The 21,540-nt window shown below is 39.0% G+C and overlaps 1 protein-coding gene across 1 annotated transcript; it reads right to left on the reverse strand.

Annotated features, from left to right (window-relative positions):
• Positions 1-299: 299 nt before the first annotated feature.
• On the reverse strand, positions 300-20,159 carry LOC308079699 (basic helix-loop-helix ARNT-like protein 2). The gene is made up of 17 exons (XM_080421260.1): positions 20,032-20,159; positions 11,236-11,341; positions 11,109-11,147; positions 10,730-10,771; positions 10,420-10,577; positions 9,763-9,845; positions 9,284-9,376; positions 8,834-8,948; positions 8,367-8,516; positions 4,660-4,894; positions 4,014-4,120; positions 3,104-3,254; positions 2,123-2,181; positions 1,909-2,023; positions 1,676-1,766; positions 1,469-1,544; positions 300-1,334 (listed from the first exon to the last, which is right to left on the reverse strand). The coding sequence occupies exons 1-17, from the start codon at positions 20,108-20,110 to the stop codon at positions 1,177-1,179; spliced, it is 1,857 nt and encodes a 618-aa protein (XP_080277386.1). The 5' UTR covers positions 20,111-20,159; the 3' UTR covers positions 300-1,176.
• Between the last annotated feature and the right edge of the window lie 1,381 nt (positions 20,160-21,540).

Raw genomic sequence — 21,540 nt, forward strand, 5'->3', positions numbered from 1 at the left:
GCACAAATGGGGCTATATGACTCAGCCATGTCTCTCTCTCTCTCTCTCTCTCTCTCTCTCTCTCTCTCTCTCTCTCTCTCTCTCTCTCTCTCTCTCTATATATGTATATAGTTGTAGCTGTAGTTGATCATCTATTACGCAATCGGTGTAGATTAGTGGTGGTCAATCGCCATGGCATTGCCATTCTCCAGTATTGTCATGAAAGCTTGCTAAAAGTTTTTTAAAGATAGGGGGAAAAAAGGAACACATCCCATGTAAAATGTAAAACAACTTTTACTTTCAAAGACCTTTATCTTCCTTTCCTGAAGTACAGCAGATGAGAACAATTTGCACATAGAAACGTTACATGAATCATCTGTTGACTAAAATCACAGAGTACATCCAGTACAGTTTTCTGACACACTAGATGCAATAATAAATATCCCAAACTGTATTACAGTTTGTCAGTTAGGGCCAAAGTAAGCACAAAACAACTGCTTTGTTGTTTCCCATTTAAAGGATGCAAAATCACATTATGCATTCAAGACAAGAGGAACCATTGGTAACCAGAGTTAACACATGTGGTGTTGGATGGAAATGTTCTCAAATACATCCATTTCCCTGGAGTTCAGTGTAGATTACCTTCACAAAGAGTTATGTAACGTGATATGTGAACATACAGCATAGGCATACCATGGCTCGGTCCTTTAGTGCACATTCATCATGAAAAACAGAAAGTCTATTTCACACATTCAAGCATCATGGATACATAAAATTTAAAAAAGAAAATGTAAAAAAAAAGAAAAAAGAAAACAATCAAACCATGTGAGAAAGACATGGTAGAAGTCATGGGACGACATCCGACACCGGCTATCTCAGCTTTACAAACATCAACAGAGTTTATACAGCCTCTTCAAGAAGCAGGGAACATTGGAGTTAGGAATGCTTCCGCAGGCAGACCTAGGCTGTTCACTGATTAAAATCCTCACAATTAATTTAATTATTTTTTGCATTAACCCACCGCAAATAAAACATGGAGTGGGTATGCCTTTGGTACTATCTACATGGTTCCAATGTGCCAAGCAAGGTTGTTTAGCCACAGAAGAGTAAACCGAACCAGCTTGTAGTGTACTCAACCAAATTCCTCGAGAAAACACTGAAGCAAGAGTGTGGGAGTATGAAGAGCCAATGCGTTCCCTAAAGAGGCCAGCTAATATCATCGAAGTCTACTGTTTGACCCAGGTTGGCGTCCGTCTCCAGCAAGCTCATGATAACAGCCATGGCCGCCTCATCGCTGGTGAAGTTGGCCAAGCCTGGCACCACCATGCTGTCTAAGTCCAACTGGGATGCCTCACCTGGATGAAACAAGAGCATGAAAAAATAAGACTTGGTGGTATAGAATATAAACACAATGTATGATACATGTATATCACATGACTCCAGATCCACATGCCTAGAATGTGACACAAAATAAAATGTCATGACACACCTGTCATTGCTGCAGGGCTTTTGCTGTTAGTGGGTGCTGCTGATCCAGACGAAGGTTCAGCTTCTTTACTGGCCACCTAGAATCATTCATATTAGCCAGGTAACAAAACAATATGCCATTGCTCAGTCTGTAATATGCATTGTGTATGCATTTTCTCTGAGGTATGTGCACTGAGGTATGTTAACACTGATAATGATGATCACTCACAGTCCTACTAGTTCGTGGGGGTGCTAATGGAGATTTATCTTGGATAGGGGCGAAGGGGCTGGCAGCTCCGCTTGATGGAGAGGAATTCAGTCTGCTTAGACACAGAGGGAAACAGAAGCCACAATAAATGTTTTTGTTGTTCTTTCTTCACTCCCTTGTTGATTATGATGGCAATTTATGCACTGTGGTGTGCCTTTTAGGCTTAGAATACTGTACTAACAAACAAAACACACCTGTTGGAGTCAATTAATTCATTTGCGATTTGGGTCCCAATGCTGCCAGCATAGATCATTGTATCTGACTCACTGGAGATTCCTGGAATTATGGGCGGAACCCATTTAGTGTCATCTAGGAAGAGATATTGAGAATATGACCATAAAATAAGTCAACAGCAAGTCCAAATGTAAAAAAACTAAACAAAAACATAACATAGACATCTCTTCTTACCCTGTAAGGCTTTTGAAATGCCAGACTGTTCGCTTTCCTCTGTGTGACTGGGCCCCCTACTGGTAGGATGTAGAAATCACGTTACCATACTCAAATATGTTACTGCTGTGATCCAATAGCATTATATGAAGTCATATGGCATGCATTAAACATTGGATATCTTATTAACAATTTATATACAGTATATATAGCAGTTTCCAAACACATTTAAAAATCACATCCAGTGTGAAGTGAGCGTGTTATTTAGAAACAACAGTGGTCATCACAGTGATGGAAGCTCACTTCAAAAAATATTTTTTTTGAAGTGCGTGGTGCTATTTATAGGTTTATAGGTTATTATTATGCGTCTCGCTAGCCAATCAAAGCAAAGGGTCTGAATAGAGTCAGCCAATCACGGTACGGCGAAAAGGGTGTGAATAGAGTCAGCCAATCACAGTACAGGGAAAGACAAATTCCCAACCCCACTTATACTGTAGGAGCGGCTACACCGCTCAAAAAGTAATTTATTTAGTATTTTTCTCCCCAATCTTTATGTCAATGAATTCCTCCCCACACAAATGTCTGTGTGTTGTCACCTACTGGCTAGTGAGGAGCCCCCACCGGAAGTCCTACTCTTCCAGCCCAACACTCCCTGCTGACAGGTGCCTCCCAGCCCGTAGGTGTACGTGTAGTGACAAATATGACCCTCCCCGCCCAGCTTCCCTCCCCCGAACACAGGCCAATTGTGTTGGTATAGACGCTCGACAAAGCCGGATGCACCATGGTGGATTAAAACCCCAGACTCTGCAGTGGTGGGCAGGTACTTAACCACTGCGCCACCGAGCACTATTTTAAAGAAAGATCTTTTAAAGTAATTTATAGACAACAAAACAATAAAAAACCAACCAGGTCAAGCAATAATAAAGATAAACACTATCAAACATATAATATTTGATGAAATATTATGTGAGTGTTATGAGAATTATAAGAAACAATACTTACGAGATAACTCTGTTTATTGACACGATAAACTCAACATCTTTGGTCCATGGATTTATAAAACTAAACCACTGACTCTGGAGAGAAACGTAGGAGCCATATTTTGTTTTGAACTTGTAGCAGTTGGTTTCAAACTTCTCTTTGCTTCGAAGAACTGTCAAGAGATATCAAACAACAGTATTGTCATCACAAAGTGTAAGTGAAGAGTTTGATACTAAAATGCTTTATATTACTTTATATTATTCTGTTTTTGTTTTCTTTTATTAAGAAGTCTTCATGGTATTAGTCTTCAAGGAAAGACTGCTTTCATGTATTATGCTCCACACAAATGGAACAAACTTCAGGACTCTCTGAAACTGGTGCGATTGGTCTCATTTAGAGACATTCAGGGTGCTTCTTGAGGACACACTACATAGTGACTGCACCTGTTTCATGTAACACTGTGTTTATTTGCATCTGTGACATTGTAATGTGATTCAAATGTTTGTTATTGTTTCTCATTATGTATGTATTTTATATGTTGTTATCAGGGCGTCCTTGAAAAAGAGAGCTTGCTCTCAATGGGCTTCCCTGAATAAATAAAGGAAAAAGAAAGACAGAAAGATTTCAGCTTTACGGTGATAAATGGTATGGGTCACATGATGACAGGTTTTCGCTCGACAAAAATGACCAATTTTCAACCGAAAACAGTTGTGAAAATACCTAATTTCAGTTGAATCAAGTTGAATCACAAGTAAGGGTTGGCAGTGACAGGGACTGCATGGGGGAATTGGATATTGGCATAACGACTAAATTGGAAGAAAATGAAAAAATGGTAACGTGATAATGGGAAAATATGTCATTTTTGTGGTGCGAGTAAGTATAAATTAGCCTTTAAAGCTCATGAATAAAAAGACTGACTCTGATCCATCACCTTGCCTGTGTTTTTCAGCCAGATACTGTAGATCATCCCGGTGGAAGTACTCGTAACACGATGTGCCAAGAAGTTCTTGTGGTAGATAACCTGTGATTGTTGTGGCTCTGGTGGAGAAAAAAAGGACATAAAAAAAACAAAGAACACTATTTACTTTCTCTCTTACTCTGCTTTTATCTTTTCATCTTATTGAGGTTTGGTACCACCACAGTCATACTTTGAGTTCACTTCAATTCAAGTGTACCACTGTAATGGAATGCTTTCTTGCATGCTTCTCCCAGACATATTAATTAAGAAAGGCTAGATGTGACTTTTAAAAGAGACAAATTAAAACAAACATGCACAGAACACTGCCTTGTGTAACATTCATCAGGAAAATTCATGTAAAATTCGATTGGGTTACGCACTATGCTCGTGGCATGTGATGTCATCAAGAGATGCACCATTCCTTTTGAGAAACAATGGCAAAGACAGAAAACGTTACGTCAAACGACAGTGAAGTGATGAAACTACTGAACTCCTGGTTGTATTCTCACAAACAATTTCAATGCCATTTTTCCCCCAATGGAACAGTGTGTTGAGAAATGACAAATTCAGCCGTTAATCATAAACAGGACAACAGGGTAGAGCAAATAACAAAACTCACTGTTGGTCTACGAAAGTGAACTTGCCGTCGATGCCGCAGCGTGTGACAAATTGAGTGGGCTTGGCGTTGACCTCTGTGGAAGGTGGCTGGGGAGTATGGGGATGGACGCGGCACATGGTCACCAAGCAGGTGAGATGAGAGGTCCCTTTCTCTGCTTCACACTGTATATCCAGCAGGCTGGTGGGCAAACTCCTCATGTATCCAGTGCAGTGAACAGTACAGTATCTGTAAGAATCTATAGACACATGGAGAACACAAATTAAATGTGTGTACTGTGTATGTATTATGTGTGCGAGTGTACAACAATATAGGCTACACCCCAACAACTTTACCGCAACCAATGTAGCAACCATATAATGCTGCTGTATTTTAAGTGTATGTGACAATAAACACCTTGAACCTGTCAAGTTGCCCTTGAACTAGTGCAGTGTTCAAGGCCGGGGCGCCAAAGATCACAGGGGCATTGTCTCATTTGGAGGTAGTACAACATTTTAAACACGTTGCATAACATGATAGCTAATTCCAACGTGTAAAATCATTGTGGAATACACTAACATTGTTAAAAACATGTTTCAAAATGGTTAAAAAATAGCAAAAATAGATAGAAACACTGCTGTCTGGAGACAGATCTTGAACCTAAAATTAAGGTCCTTACACACCGGGGCGAATTCTTCATGTGAATAAATACGTTTTTTTTTAAAGTCAATGCAAGCGTCCACATCAGTTTCGCGAAGCGAAAAAGCGTCTTTTAATTATTCGGAACAAGTCCGAATTTTGCGTATATTCGCATATTCGCCGGTGTGTAAGGACCTTTATGGTTGCGTATTTCAACTCTGGCTCCAGATGTGAACCATGTTGTGCCACCCCACGCACATAACCACACAATCCATAGCTCAGTAAGTAACTCAACTAGGAACGGGCGGGTATACTGCAAAAAGTGGTCATAATTTATTGTGATCTGAAATGGGGCAGAGTACAGTATATATGCAGCTGTAGAAAAACACTAAACATTAGAAAAGAATCTCCAGTATTTTGAATTGAACATAATGTTTTTTTCATGAACCTCTAGTCTTAATTAAAAACTGAATGTTCATCAATCTTTCAATCTATCTACAAGCTCACAACGCGTCTCATTGCGACACATTGTGAGATTGTAGAATGGCTATTTTTGCTATTCGTCATACGGGTAATAGGGCTCAAGTGGTTAAAATGTTAGAAAAACACAAGTGTGCGTGTGTGCGCACGTGTGGGGGGTCTCAGCTTTGTCAAATGTAAGAAGGGGGGCTCCAAGGAAAAAGGTTGGGAACCACTGAGCTAAGGTACTTTAATACTAACGATTGCTGCTCTTTGTCCAACAGTACAACAGTACAACACAGTGGTAGTACTGGGCTGCTCCCAGTTCAATGTGCATACATACTATATGTACTGTAGTAACCCTACCTCCCCATACAGTTTGAGTTTGTTACAGGTGTTATACTGTACGTATGGTTAAGAGCGTAGTCAGTCAATTTACCTGAGTCGGCTGCTTTGTCCTGTGGACAGTTTGATCAGTAGTGAAAACTCACTACTATCTCACAGCCAGAGGAAAAAGAGAACAGAATGTGAATGAGATTACAAGTCTTGATTTCACAGAGACAGACCCATATCCATTGCCAATAGGGCAGGTATTGTATCAGGCTTTTTATCAGTATTGATATTAAGATATATTCATTTTTAAATACAGTAGTCTTCAACATTAACAATGGCTCACTCTGCCCTATTTGGAATGCTGTTAAAATAGATGCATTCATGGAGTCAGAGTAATATTAGTTCACCATCACATGTCAACAATAATTGTGATCTTGGGTATGTAAAGTTCTATCACAGTGGTTTTAAGATACTGAGGTTCAACGTTTTCCTATTCGGTGATTAGGATATAATAGATACAACCCATTGAACAGTGCCCTACAGTATAAACATATTAACATTAACATTTTTTTTGTCAAAGATATCAGTACTAAATATCAGAACTGTACATATCGCATAATGTTACTGTTCACACTGAAAGATTATAACATTTATTTCCCTTGTAAAATTACCATTTGGTACAAATCATAAACTTGACCTCACAGCCTTTTTAAGTTTCTAAGAAAGCATTCCATTGATTCATTAAATCAGTGCACTTGCTAAGCTGTACCTCTGAAGGGCGCCAAAGCTCAATTTCTTTGTACAAACTGTGTAAGTGCTAAGTGGTTTGAGCTATCTATCATTTTATCAAACTGACCCACTTCCCAGACTGAGATACAAAGACTTTTTTTGACAGACATTTTTTTATTTTATTTATTCTGGACACATTTGATTTAGCAATAAATGATATGGTCACAAAGACAAATGTTAATACTTTGTATTGCATCATGAACTGGAATTTCAACCTACGTATGCAGCTTTTCTAAATTGAGGCAAACTGGTGACACTGTAACCTTCCATTGAGTCGGATTAGGAATAAATATCTCTTTATGAATCAGAAGTTGCATTGACAGCTTTTTTTATTTTATTTTTACGGTGCCTGAGGATGTTTTTTATGGTCATTAGTGACACTAAAAAGTTGTGTGGGAGAGATCATGTGGGAGTGGTCATGTCTCTCCCATCTACCCACAATCATCCACTTTAAAGGCTCTCCTTTGTCAGACAATTGACTGCGTTAGCATAATTTATATAGGTCGGAAATATACTTTAAACATTTTTGTTTGTTTTCCCTCTGTTGGCCAAAAACACTGCTGTCTGGAGACATCATCAAGTCTAATGGTTGTGTATTTCAACTCTGGCTCCAGATGTGAACCATGTTGTGCCACCCCACGCACATAACCACACAATCGCTCAGTAAGTAACTCAACTAGGAACGGGCGGGTAATGGGTATACTGCAAAAAGTGGTCATAATTTATTGTGATCTGAAATGGGGCAGAGTACAGTATATATGCAGCTGTAGAAAAACACTAAATGTTACCAAGGCGACGATCACGACGGGCAATCGTCCCGATTAAGGACGTAGCGTCAGCATGACGCCACCCTAAGATCATACGACACCATGTCCCACCTATTAAGCACAGCGGCAGGCGTGAGCGGGCGCCAGACCAGCTGTTGAGTAAGAACTGAAGAGTATCTGGAGACTTGGGATAAGACAAGGTAAGACCATACCTAGTATCCCACAGTCCGCTGAGCCGCTTTGAGCCTCAGCCCCAGCTTATATACTGCGACAGTCATAATAGAGCCCATAGCGCCTATAAGAATACAGTCCTTAACGCATATCGAAGAAGTAACAGTACCTCTGTTACACTAAACATTAAAAAATAATCTCCAGTATTTTTAATTGAACATAATGTTTTCATGAACCTCTAGTCTTAATTAAAAACTGAATGTTCATCAATCTTTCAACAATGACTGTAACAATGAAAAGCTGACAAAAGTTAATATGACCTTGGCCACACATACTGCCTTCTACTGTAAATGTACCTACACTTTCTTCTAAATGTACCTACACTTTCTTCTACTGTAAATGTACCTACACTTTCTTCTAAATGTACCCACACTTTCTTCTACTGTAAATGTACCTACACTTTATTCTACCTGTACCTACTCTTTATTCTAACTGTACAGTATACTACCTACCCTTTCTTCTACTTGTACCTACCTACCTACCTACCCTTTATTCTAACTGTACAGTACCTACCCTTTCTTTTGGATGTAGAAGGCAGTGCATGTTTGTCCTCAGGCTTCCCTTGGACTCTGCTGTGCTTCATGCGACAGAAGAAGGATCGCCGCGCACCAGTAGACAAGTGGGGCGCTCCGACTGGGGAATCTGTCTGCATCTGTAACCCAGCTAGCAAAAAAGAAAAAAAAGAACACAGGGCATCTATCTAATCCAACAAAATCCTCAGTGTTAATTTAACTCTGAGATTGTGACTCTAGAGTCAAATTATTATTCCAATGTGCTACTGTCCTTTGCTATATAAAGCAGCAGTAAAATGGGCTTTTAATTCAATGCAAATTACATATAAAATATAAACTTGTATCATTACAATGTAACTTCAAAAATAATGTATTATGATTTTAACTGTATAAAAATCGCTTGTATAAACACAGCTGAAATGTATCGAGTAAGCTCAATTGAACCCTAAATTTGACCGTGTGACTTACTTGTGGCATCTATGAGGCGTTCATGGGGGTTCTCGTAGGGAGAGAGCTGCTCTTTGACCTTACTGATGTCTTTATGGTGAATGTAATCAAAGACGCTCTGACCAATGAGCTCCAGCTGTAAACATTTGAAACTAATTAACAAACAGAATGTATACCGTAAAAGGTTAAAGGTAGGGTAAGTGATATTGTTTTGTTAAAATAGGTGTTAATTGATATTCTGATAGTACTCATTGATATAGAGTATTTGTTCAGTAACCTCCCCGTCTCTCCTGCTCTTTAGTAAACAGAAAATGCATTTTCAGGTCGGGATACCCATTTTATCCAATCAGGAGATAGAACTGGCAAAGAATACAGATTAAACAAGTGAAATTGGAAGTGATGGCACTAAGAAATGAGCTGTTGAACTGTAGATGCTAGGTACTGTAGCTACAATGTGGAAGTCCTACTCACCCGGTTGAAGTTCAGGATCTTTGAGACTGACTCTGAGATGAAAATGATCTTCCCTCGATCACAGCTCACTACTAAGAGGAAACCATCCGCAGCCTGTTAATGGAGATAGAGAGAGAGCGGGAGAGAAGAGAACGATTTTATACAATAAAACTGAATATTTTAAATTAAAAAACGGAAACAAACCGGTGAACTGGATTTTAGTTCTTGTTTTGTCTAATTTTGCTTGCCTGAATCAAGTACTACTGTGTAACGTTTTCAATTAAACAAACGTTATTTTTTATATAATCTTTCACTGGTATATTTTTCACAATAACCATTCCACATAAATGTTTTTTGAAAACTTCTATAAACACAATTGTTTGCCTTTGCTGCATGTCACTCCCCATCTCTCTCTCCCCATTTCCTGTCAGCCTACTGTCCTGTCAATAACAGGCATAAAAGCCACAAAGGAAATCATAGGCCAATGCATACAGGCTTACCCTGAGTACAAGTTTTTTTAGGTCATCGTCAGACAGAAATGAAAGCTTGTAGGTGCTGTCAGGGAAGATGCTGCTTGTCCCTGCTGAGTGAGGAGACACAGAACACGTGTGAGCTGTTTCCTGCTGGGTCACCTTCTGTGTCAACACCATCATCAACATGTCAACATCAATATTTCAAGAGATGTTTTCCATTTGGAACTAAGTGACACCTGTGCTAACTAAATAATTAAAAGCAAAAACTCATTGACATGCTATAAAGAACATAACATAAGCCCTAGTTCAGAAAATAACAGTTTATACAGAGTGAACACTATGTATAGATACAGACACATGAACCACTGCCAAGGAAAAACATGAGACTAAACGTTTAAAGGCCTGCTAGCATCCCCTAAGAGGCTGTGCTGTTTCTTACAAGTGTGGCACTAGCTAGCTTGTTTCTGGTGATTTGACCTTTGGATGGCTAAAACCTATTCAGGGGGTGACAGAAATTGACCCCAGCCCTGAATAAACACTTGTTGTTATGGGAATATAGAACTATTTAACACAAAATAATCACCGACAGCACCTTTAAAAAAGGGTGATTAAGGAGCCCTGTTGGGAAAACTAAACAAAATCTGAAATGCTAGCAAGTTTGACATTGACAGCGAATAGGCCTACCTTTAAGAGCTTTCAGGTGTTGCACTGCCTTTCGTAGCACGGTGAGTTTATCAAGTTTCCTCGACATCGGGATACAGGCAGGGATCATGGCTGAAAGCTCATCTATCAGATTGTTCATTTTATCCCTCCGTCGTTTCTCAATCTGGCTGTGGGGCGCCCTGTATGTTGACACATTTTCCAATAAATAACAAAAATGAATATTCAAATATGAATATTTTCCAAATGTATATGTCAAATTGTTTTCTGTGTTTTAGAAAATAAACTAAATTAACATCAACATTATGGACTTTGTAAGAGAGATTTTAATAACCTGAAGCATTTCATTTTAGGGTGCCCATCATCATCTTCAGATCTAGAACAAAGAATTACAAAACATCAAAATTACTATTACATTAAAATGTTCCCTGCAAAATGAAAAAAAAAAAATCTCACAATTCAATTCCCAAATGTCCCTTGTACTGTAGTCCCTTGTCACTGCTGACCAATACTGGGTGGTTTGTTAGTGAGGGTATAAAGGTGAAGACAACCATATGTCTCCTCAGTGACAGTGAGGAGTTATACAGGGAGGACATAATGTATGCGGAGGAACAAAGTATCCCTCCCAGTGCCACAGTGCCCCAAACAACCAGTCTCAGCGGTGGTGGGCAGGAACTTTACCCGTTAGCTTGCTTGCGTGCATTGCTTTTTACCTGCAGAGGTCATCGTCCATTTCTACTTCAAGACTTTGCCTGCAAAATTAAACAGACAGAAATGAATGCCCTCTCATATACATATTTACTTGAACGCAATGCATTTATTATTTCCTAACAGTCTGACCTGTCCTCTTTGTCTCCTTTACGTTTCCTTGGCAGGTCTGAAGGTGGGGGAAGGTGAGCAGAGGGCATCACTTCAGGCAGAGTGCTGGCAGCTGATGCTTCTAGAACTGGAAATAAAATGACATCTTCAATCAGTACACAACGACAGACAAAGGTCTTCCAAAACTATCTTTACTGAACCTGATGGTTATTAAATGTCCAATCAGTAATACAAATATAAACAAATAGGGAGCCCTACCACCAAAAAGAAGAAGAAAATACCAGTGGAGACATGTTTTTATTCTCTAGGTGATTGACTCAGCTCTTGATAGAGGGACTTTAGACACTATAGACAACACATAAATGGCTTACTACTAAACTGTATGTTCTGTATTAGGGGGCTGTAATAGGTTTGTTTATGGCCGTAATCTTTGTAAATATTGGAGTGTAATAGATATATATATTTCAATGTATGATGGGCTAATTAATTTACATCTTCCATCTACAAACTCTTTAATACTGTAATGTATGTGAATATAATCCTAATGTTTATGTTCAAAACAATCCTGGATTAAGCCTTTAAATGTTTCAGCACCACAAGTATGATCATTAGCGCTTGTCTGGAAAATCAGCAAAGTGGAAATCCACCAAATGAAAAGAACTTGAGCATGATTGGGCATTAGATTATATTAGATTAGATGTCCTTAAATACATTTTGCTCAGGTGGGTCAGTACACTACATACAGATAAGACAAGACAATAAATACATAAATAGGTTGTAGCTGATGTTAACTGTTGAGACTGCCCAGTTCCCACCTCTCTGGCAAAAGTGGACATGTGGGTGCAATTATTAACCAGAAGCCAACATGACATAGCCATAGGGAAACGTTCCACTGTTTTGACACCTGGGAATCAGTGCACCTGCAAAAGCTTGTCAGAGTGGGGCGCCAATTCTCAGACTATGTTTTGGATTTTCTCTGGAAGCATGCACGTGCCCACGTGAGGTTAAAGGCTTATGTAATGCTGTAACACTGACCTACTTCCTACACTGACTGGACCAGACTTTTTCAGATGTGATTCAGAATTTGTGGGAGAAAAACAGAATGGGATGGTAAAGTGATGGGTGCTTTCCAGAATGAACATTATGAATGACCCACATTGTCCTGTTGCCCACCTACATTTTCAAGTAAGGAGCAAATGGCATTGTCAAAAACATGAAAGAGAAACACGTGCAAAACCTGATGAAAGTGAATGAAGCACATTGCAATGCACCATCAGAAGGTCAAATCTAGGCTGTAACATTTCATTCATCATTTAGCTTGTGTTGGTGACATTTTATAACTGCGAATAAAAACATGGTGTTTTCTTTAGGCATGAGCAAGTTAGATACAGCAGCAATTGGAGATACAACACAGCTGACAATTCAAGCCACAAACCGAAAAAAAAAAAAATTTAAGTCACAAAATCCTAATAATTCTCTGAAACGGTCTCCATACAAATCAGTGTGTAAGTAAAACAAACAAACATCAAATCAAAACCTAAATCTTGTCTGAGAAGCGACAAGCTGTTTTTCAAGGGGATATTATCAATCCTGTGTTTTGGGGTATTTCTCACAAACTCCCTAAATCCACATTTAATCAAGGGCATAATATCAATCCTTAGCATTTGTTATGAATTGCTTTGCTCATATTGCAAAGCCACTGGCTCCACAGGAAAGAAAAAAAGTTAAAACCTCTTTTGTCCCATGGTTATTGAGGTCATGCTCTGGCACAGGCACAAAGGTTTAACGGGGTCAAGTACTGTACTGTGTGTACGGAACAGTATGTACTCTATGGACATAAAATGTTTTTGTACATCCACTCTGAGAGGATTTATGGGTCATCTATGATGCTATGTAACAAGTGGCCTCTAATGTCACACAATTACCTGTGCCTTATTGGTCATAAAATGTACTCATTATTAACCCTAAGCCTTCATGCAAGATAACCAAACAATCTGTTGTCTAGACTCATAGGCGATAACACACACTTACTCTTATTACATACATGCAGTACTAATCTAACTTGAAAATTGAGGTGCTAGATCCTAAAAGTACAAAAAAAATGTGGCAAGGATATCACTCCAAATTGACCATTGCCATATGTACGTTTCGGGCAAGATGCCCTTCCCCAGCATGTACATTGAGCAATTTCACAAACAATAGACCCAAGTGGGTGAAGGGCAATTATAGATGCAACAGGATTGATTGATTGATTGAAAAATCTAAAATAATTGCTCCATTGATTAGATCGATAATTTAAAAAAAAAAGCTCCTCATTGACTTACATTGCACGGTGAAACCGGTCTGGAGGCTCTCTTTTAGCCCGTAAACAAACACAAACAAAGGTGATTCTGACAATATATAACATCACAAAATGTGTAGTGAGTAGATGTTGGCACATATTGGAAAGTGACCCTCAAATTGCAAGTGCATTTCAAACTCTGCATAGATACTTTTATAAGTGATCTTCCAACTTACTTTGATGTCCTAGTGAAAGTGTTCCATTCCTAATCATGATGATAAATCAATCGGTAGCTACGCATTTTTAGTCATAACCACAGCTTGAGTGAACTTCATTAAATGGACATTGAAATAGTCAATATGCCACAGAGAGGTGACAAATAGGGACAGGGCCAATCTCCAGAGGGAGGCATATTGGATACAAAGGGAATGTAATTGTGTGATGTTAGTAACCTACATTAAGCGATCATTGCTTCCCCTGTGGGGTTACACCTGTTGTGCTAGTTGGGAACATCTATAATTACCCATGACCCACCTGGGTCTATTGTGAAATTGCCAATGCACACACTGAGGAAGGGCATCTTACCTGAAACATCAGTGAGGCAATAAATGGTACATTTGGAATGCCATCCTTGCCTTATTTCTAATCAATATTAACTACTTTATGGAACCAGCACCCAGTTTTCAAGTTAGAATCGCAAGTTGAGCGCATTGTATCTAATTGTATACATACATTAACAATATGTAGTCTCTACTACAAGCTCCTTCGCTGTGACTGACTTTACTGCGGAAAAGTGGGATGAAGCATTCTCAGTTAATGACCTATTCTAATGAAGACATAATAAAGATGAGGTCTACAACAGTGCCTTTGAAGAGCAAATACATCAAACAGTTAAAAGTGCAGAGATGTAATGTAGGCTCTCATCCAGCATTAGCTGGATGAGAGCCCACGTAAACAGTATGTGAATGGTTTCTCTTAAGTGAGAGTCATTCAACTGTAAATGGTAAATGGTGCATTTATATAGCGCTTTTATCCAAAGCGCTTTACATAGATCGTGCATTACATTCACCCATTCACACACACATTCATACACCGATGGCGGAGGAAACCATGCAAGGCACCAACCTGCTCATCAGGAGCAATTAGGGGTTCAGCGTCTTCCTCAAGGACACTTTGACACTAACTCTGGAGGAGCCCGGGATCATCCGGACGCTCTACCGGCTACTCTACCCCTGAGACACTGCCTCAGAAACACCCCTTACAAATGCCATAAATACATGCTTTTTTTCTTTTTATGGTCACATTTCCAAATAAATCCAAATAGAAAAACAAAATATTAAATATATTTCACAAGTAGTAGATCTGCAGTGAACATTTCTGATCATAATAACCAATCAATGGCAACAGTGAGCTTAAAAAGTGTTTAAAATGATTTAACAATTAATGAATCTGGATAAAGTAACTACTAAGTAAGGTAAATTGTCTCTATCCTAATACACCAACGTTTTCATAGTTACTATATAATAATAACCATTTAAGTAAAAAATTGAGGTATAAGATGTTTGGACACCAGACAACAATAACATTATTACACACACTATTGTATGTGGTTGTTCATATTTTTCATTTTAGAATAATTACCTGATTTCTGATAAATCCACTTTAAAATTGATTGATTTGCTTCTGTGGTGCCTAGTGGCTCGGCCAGAAAACGTACAGAGCATATTCTATATCCTAGTGTGTGAGAACCCGGATTTGAATCCAACCCATCTGATGTTGCACATCATTCCTCCCTCTTATTCAGTCTCTGCAAGCTGACTTTCATACCATACAGAAAGTAATGGAAAACAATGACTTCCTGAAAGACAGGAAAATCTAAAAACTGTGGCATACTATGTAAAATTGTCTGTAGTAATGTATAACAAAATACACTGGTATGGTCCTTTTGAAATGCAAAGTGCTTTGGCAGCAAATAAGTGAAAGCATCGTTATTATCCAGAAAGAACATGAACAAAAACTGGGGCACAAAACTTACTTTTTCTTTCAGGTTGGCCTCTCTATGTCAGATTTTCTCCAGACAATTTCATTTCCTAACATCCAAAGTACTTACACTAGAAAAAAACTGATTGAAAACAAGCTGTCGACCTACCATAGGAGAAGAGAATACAGCCCCAATTCATATATTCCATTCATATATTGTCACTGGAAGATAAAAGGCAATGTGTGTGTGAATCACTGTAGCCTACTTCTTTATCTCCTGCTTCCTACAGTATGTCCTCATGTGAACAATAAAGGAAAGCATTGAGCTACAAATTCCGGACAGTGTGACAGTCTAGTAAAGTTGAATGCAGTTTTTTTTTTCTTACTTATACATGAGACAACTCTGCTTCCAACTGGCATTTACAAAAAGTAGGCTACTCTTTTTCATTTTCAAGAGTTCTCCACTACTCCCTCATCAGTGAGTAATCAATCATAGATAAATTATAGGGTTTTTTTTGTTTGTTTTCACCATCCATATGGACAAAATGTCACAGCAAGTACACAACTCTCTGTCAACATTGCTGCAAACAACCTATGGCAGTGGTTCTCAAAGTGGGGTCCGGGGACCCCCAGGGGTCCTTGGGGGGTTTCCAGGGGGTCCCCAGCAAAAGTAGCTAATATAGCATCACAATCATTTTAACCACTTTATCCATTTATATGTTGGCTATTAAAAAATAGCAGATCTACAAGCTCACAGTGCGTCAAGTTGTTCTGTGCTGCAAGCTTGTACATCTGCTCGATGTACAAGCTTGTACATCTTCTCTTCTGGGGCCCCTGGCACAAAACATTTTTAGATGGGGTCTGTGGCCAAATACATATCAATTGGGGGGGGGGGGGGTTGTTTGAGAACCACTGACCTATAGCATGCAAGAATGAAGGGCTTGAAAATCATCTGGGGCCGACGCCAACATTTATTGTACTGTAAATGCTGGCATCTAAGGTTCTGTAATATGCAATGCATATAATTATTACACTTATAATTCAGCTAAACACTTTCATCATAAGGGTGGGTGGAATTGTTGAATCATATCTCTCTAGGTGCCCTGGAATGGATTGGCTATACTAAATTTAAACTTCATCCACTTTTCCTTATGCTAAGAATATTTGATTGGATTATTCTAAACTGTGAAGACTGTAGGATAACTAATCTATGATGTTATCATATCCTGTAGTGAGACATTGATCAATTTGTGAAGATAGAAAACCTATGAACTTTCTGTATATTGATCATACTACTAAACCATTCCTTATGAATGATAATAGGATAAACAGATCATAATTATGAAACATGGCTCACTCAAGTCTTAATTAACTGAGGTATTACTATTAATTATAAATGAATTAATTGTATTATAATTAATTAAACACTGGAATTTATATACAGTATTTATTTATTTTTCTATTTAAGAGGAAAGTATCCCATGCATTTTGTAATTTGTAAATTTTTCTTGGTTAATGTAGCTACTAAACTGATGTCAGTTTCAATGCCCATTTTCGACAGGGCTATCAAAATGTGCTCTTTGCCATAGCCCTAACATTAGGCTACTAGGCTAAAACAAGACATGACAAGACTATACTATACCACTACAGTACGTCCCCTATTTGAGCCAACTGAAAATGCTCTAAAAGACTGACATTTACAACCTGAAACAGAAGTACTTAAAGTCAGTGATGTAAAGTACATTTACTTAAGTACTGTACTTAAAGGACGACTTCACCCATTTTCAACCTATCTTCATATAATAGATCCTCACTAATGCTCCTGATAAAATTGTGTCATTTTTTTCTACTCAGTCTGTATCTCATAGGAGGGCTGTGGACACTTCAGAAACCTGTCTACCAGTGACATCATGGTAAGGACGTTTTTTTTCTCCTTCAATATTTACATTTTATTTTATTTGTATTAACGCGAGAGCAATGGCTTCCATTATAGCATGCTAACTTTCCAGGAATAGAAAGCCTGTAGTTTCTATTAGCTTGGATTCCCCATCGATGATGTCACTGGTAGACGGGTTTCTGAACTTTCCACAGCCCTCCTCTGAGACACAGACCAAGTGGACAAAAATGGTACCATATTATCATGAGCATTAGTGAGGACCAATTATTTGAACACAGGTTGAAAATGGGTGAAGTCGTCCTTTAAATACAATTTTTTCAATTTGCAATACTTTTTCTACCCCACTACATCTCAGAGGAAAATATTGTACTTTTACTCCACTACAATTATTTGAAAACGTTAGTTACTAGTTACTTTGTAGATTTTAATTATTATTACAAAAACACATTAACCACTTCTATCTACACTCTATATACATTTCGGCCATTTGAAAATAAATATTTTCAAAATACTTTTTATACATTTACAGAGGATGCTGGGGCTCGCTGCTATGCTCCCGGCCTGAGCAGAGGGAGCTGTTTCGGCGTTTGGGACACATTTTGGCTTCTTCGAGATTAGGTCAGTAGATCAGTGGAGCAATGCAGCCTCTCTCACTCTCCAAGTCTCTTTTCCCGGTGTTTGGCCCGGATACAGTACATCAGGATAGGTGGGCACTAGGGACATCTGGGCACCTCGATGTAAAGTTGGCTATTTTGTCCAAAATGTAAAAAAGTAATGTAAAGTACACATGATGTAAACATGCACGGTACATCATTATTAGACTTAAAGGGATAGTTCACCCCAAAAAGTACAGTTTTTCTATCGATTAGTCACCCCATGGATATTTTTTAGTTTTTGTCGAAGGTAAGGAGACTCTTTGTGTCTCCTACCGTTCAAATTATTGGCTTAGGGATGCGACAAAAACTAAAACATATCCAGGAATTCAAGTCTCCATGGGGTGACTAATCGATAGGGAAAAAAAATAATCATTTTGGGGGTGATCTATCCCTTTAATTTTATCCTTCAACTTCTTGTTTATGCTCCAAAATGACTGGATATAGAGGTTTTGTAGCAATTTGTAGCAATTGTATAAATATCAGACCTTAAATGTCGAATGTTTAACCATGTTAAACACCATGTTTCTAATCATGTATTCTTTACTTTAAAAAAAAGAAATACAAATATTTTATTTTTTAACATTTTGGACTAAATAGACAATTTTACATCGAGGTGCCCAGATGTCCCTAGTGCCAACCTATCCTGTTAACTTTCGCCCAGGTCGACGTGGTTTTGAGCAGTGCTGGAAAGTAACTAAGTACATTTACTCAAACTGTACAATTTTGAGGTATTTTTACTTCAGTGGAGGATTTCCAATTTTCTATAGCCTACTTTTACGTCTCCACTACGGGTGCGTTCGGAAATACAGCACTGAGCGCACTGGCCAATACAAACTAATAGGCGAGTGCGCTCCGGTGTGCAATATCCGAACGCACCCTACATCTCTAAGGAAAATATTGTACTTTTACTTCAATACAATTATTTGAAAACTTTAGTTACTAGTTACTTTTTAGATTTAGATTTTTATTACTAAACATGCATTAACCACTTAATATATTTTGGCTATTTGAAAATCTACAAGGTTACAACACATCCATCTTGCAGATCTGCTATTTTCAAAAGATGTTTATTCATTTTGAAAACTTGAAATGGGACATTCTGAATGAGTACTTTTACTTTTGGTACTTACTACATACTACATACTAAGTATATTTTGATGCCAATACTTTTGTACTTCTACTAAAGTACATTCTGAATACCAGACTTTTACTTGTAACAGAGTATTTCTACATGGTGGTATTGATACTTTTACTTAAGTAAAAAAAATTAGTAATTGTATGTTCCACCACTGGTTTTGAGGTTCAGACAAGGCGTTGAGCAGTAACTTCGTTGGGCAAAGCTGGGCGACACACCAATGAAAGAGGGAGTCCCCCCCGTGCCGGCCGGTGCCTTCACTATCATCATGCGATGCATTTTTGAATAATGCTCTCCAGTCTCCAATGTCTCCAATCTTTCATTAGGTTTCAATTACACATAAACGTTCACATTTCAAATATAAAGTGATTACCCCGTGGCCACGGATGTTACAATTATGTACGGGCCCTCAGAAGTACTCGTATCTTCCGTATTGTTAAAAAAAAAAGCATTTTAATCCGATCGGTGGCCATTTTCTACGAATTTCTTCCATATGCTTTCAACTGCGCAACCCTATCGGTTGGGAGGTGTACTGCACTCTGATATATTATAACTCTATGAGAAAATGGCCACCAATCGGATTCAAATGCTTTTTATTGAACAATACGGAAGATACGGGTACTTCTGCGGGCCCGAACAGAATTATAACATCCGTGGCCATGGGGTAAGCACTTTATATTTGAAATCTGAACGTTCATGTAGATGTACAGGCCAAAAAGAGAGAAGGTGCAAACACCAGGTTGAAGTTCATCCATGACTGTCGTGACAGACGACCGTCGTGTGATCCATGGCGAGGTCTCAAGCTAAAAAGTTTGGGAACCTGTGATTTAAATCATAAATGTGTCCGGGGGTCTCCTCCTCTCCTTACCTGGAGGAGGTGGGTCCTCCGCTGTCCCGTCAGTGGCACCGTGACCGGCCGCTGCAGAGTGAGAGTCGTCCAGCGACATGCCTCCTGGAGGAGCCGGTCTGGAGCATGTGGAGCCGGGAGGAGGAGGAGGTGGTTGTAGTAGTAGTACTAGTGCCGTCCGGAGAGGAGAGAGAGCAGGAGGAGCATACATTCTATAGACGTTGCATAATTGACTTCATTATTCTTACCCCCCCCCCCCCTCACGTTTAACAAAGGCGGGGGAGTGGGGGGGAGGCAGAAACGTGCACATAGGACAGTGTGTAAAATGAGGACACAACTTCTGCGGGGGTGGGGAGGGGGGTACTACTCTTCTAGCCTGTGTACACTACGGGAGTAGACTATCCCATTCAGTGGTGTAAAGTAAATAAAGTACATGTGCTCAAGTACTGTACTTAAGTACTTTTACTTTGCCTGGAGTATTTCCAATTTTCAGTACTTCTAGCAGTAGCACTACATCTCAGAGGCAAATCTTGTACTTTTACTCCACTACAATAATTTGAAAACTTTAGTTAGTTACTTTGTAGATTTTGATTATTATTACATACATTAACCAATTCAGCCCCATTTCGGCCATTTGAGGGGGGGGGGGGTTACTAGCCTGTACACTAAAGTAGGCTATCCCATTATAGGTTATAGCTTCTACTATCCGCTCCATTCATGCATTAGCCTACTGCTGGACTGGACAAGATGTTCCCGTGGATGAATCATGAATGGCATTTCACAACACTAGTATCTCTGGCCATCACAAACTCATTTTATACAGGCTTTATTTGTTGTCAAGAACTGTGTGTCATCCAATTGATTGATCACATCCAAATTGTGATTCAGTTTATGTTGGATTTAAAACTAACTAAATCCAGCCCAATTAAATAAAATACCCCGACATCCTGAGCATGCAGAAGCAGTAGCTGTAGAATACAACTCTCGTAGACGTATTTATGATTCTGACGTTTTAAATCTACGAGAGTTGTAGGGTTCACCCCCCATGGACACAGGGACTTTCAGCACTACCCGTAAACACTCCAAACATGTACAAATTGAAAATAAAGGTGCTTACCCCTACGCCCCAAATGTTAACTCTCGCTACGGGGTAGTAGTTTAATGTAATAATCCATATCTTTCAATAAAGAAGTGTTTTAATGCCGTCTGTGGCCGAACGCCATTTTTTCACCCTCGTTTACTTCCTGTTTACATTGAGTGTAATTCCGGGTTTCACCAGATGGGCGCGTAACTACCGCCCATTGGGAACTTCCGACAGAATCGGCCACAGACGGCATTAAAACACTTATTTATTGAAAAATATGGATTATTACATTAAACTACTACCCCGTAGCGAGAGTTAACATTTGGAGCGTGGGGGTAATCACCTTTATTTTTTATTTGTACATGTTTGGAGTGTCTACGGGGTATAGTGCTGAAAGTCCCTGTGTCCATGGGGGGTGAACCCTACAACTCTCGTAGATTGAAAAC

The sequence above is a fragment of the Gymnoscopelus braueri genome (genome assembly GCF_963280865.1).
Source record: "Gymnoscopelus braueri genome assembly, chromosome: 23".
In the NCBI taxonomy this organism is placed as follows: Eukaryota; Metazoa; Chordata; class Actinopteri; order Myctophiformes; family Myctophidae; genus Gymnoscopelus; species Gymnoscopelus braueri.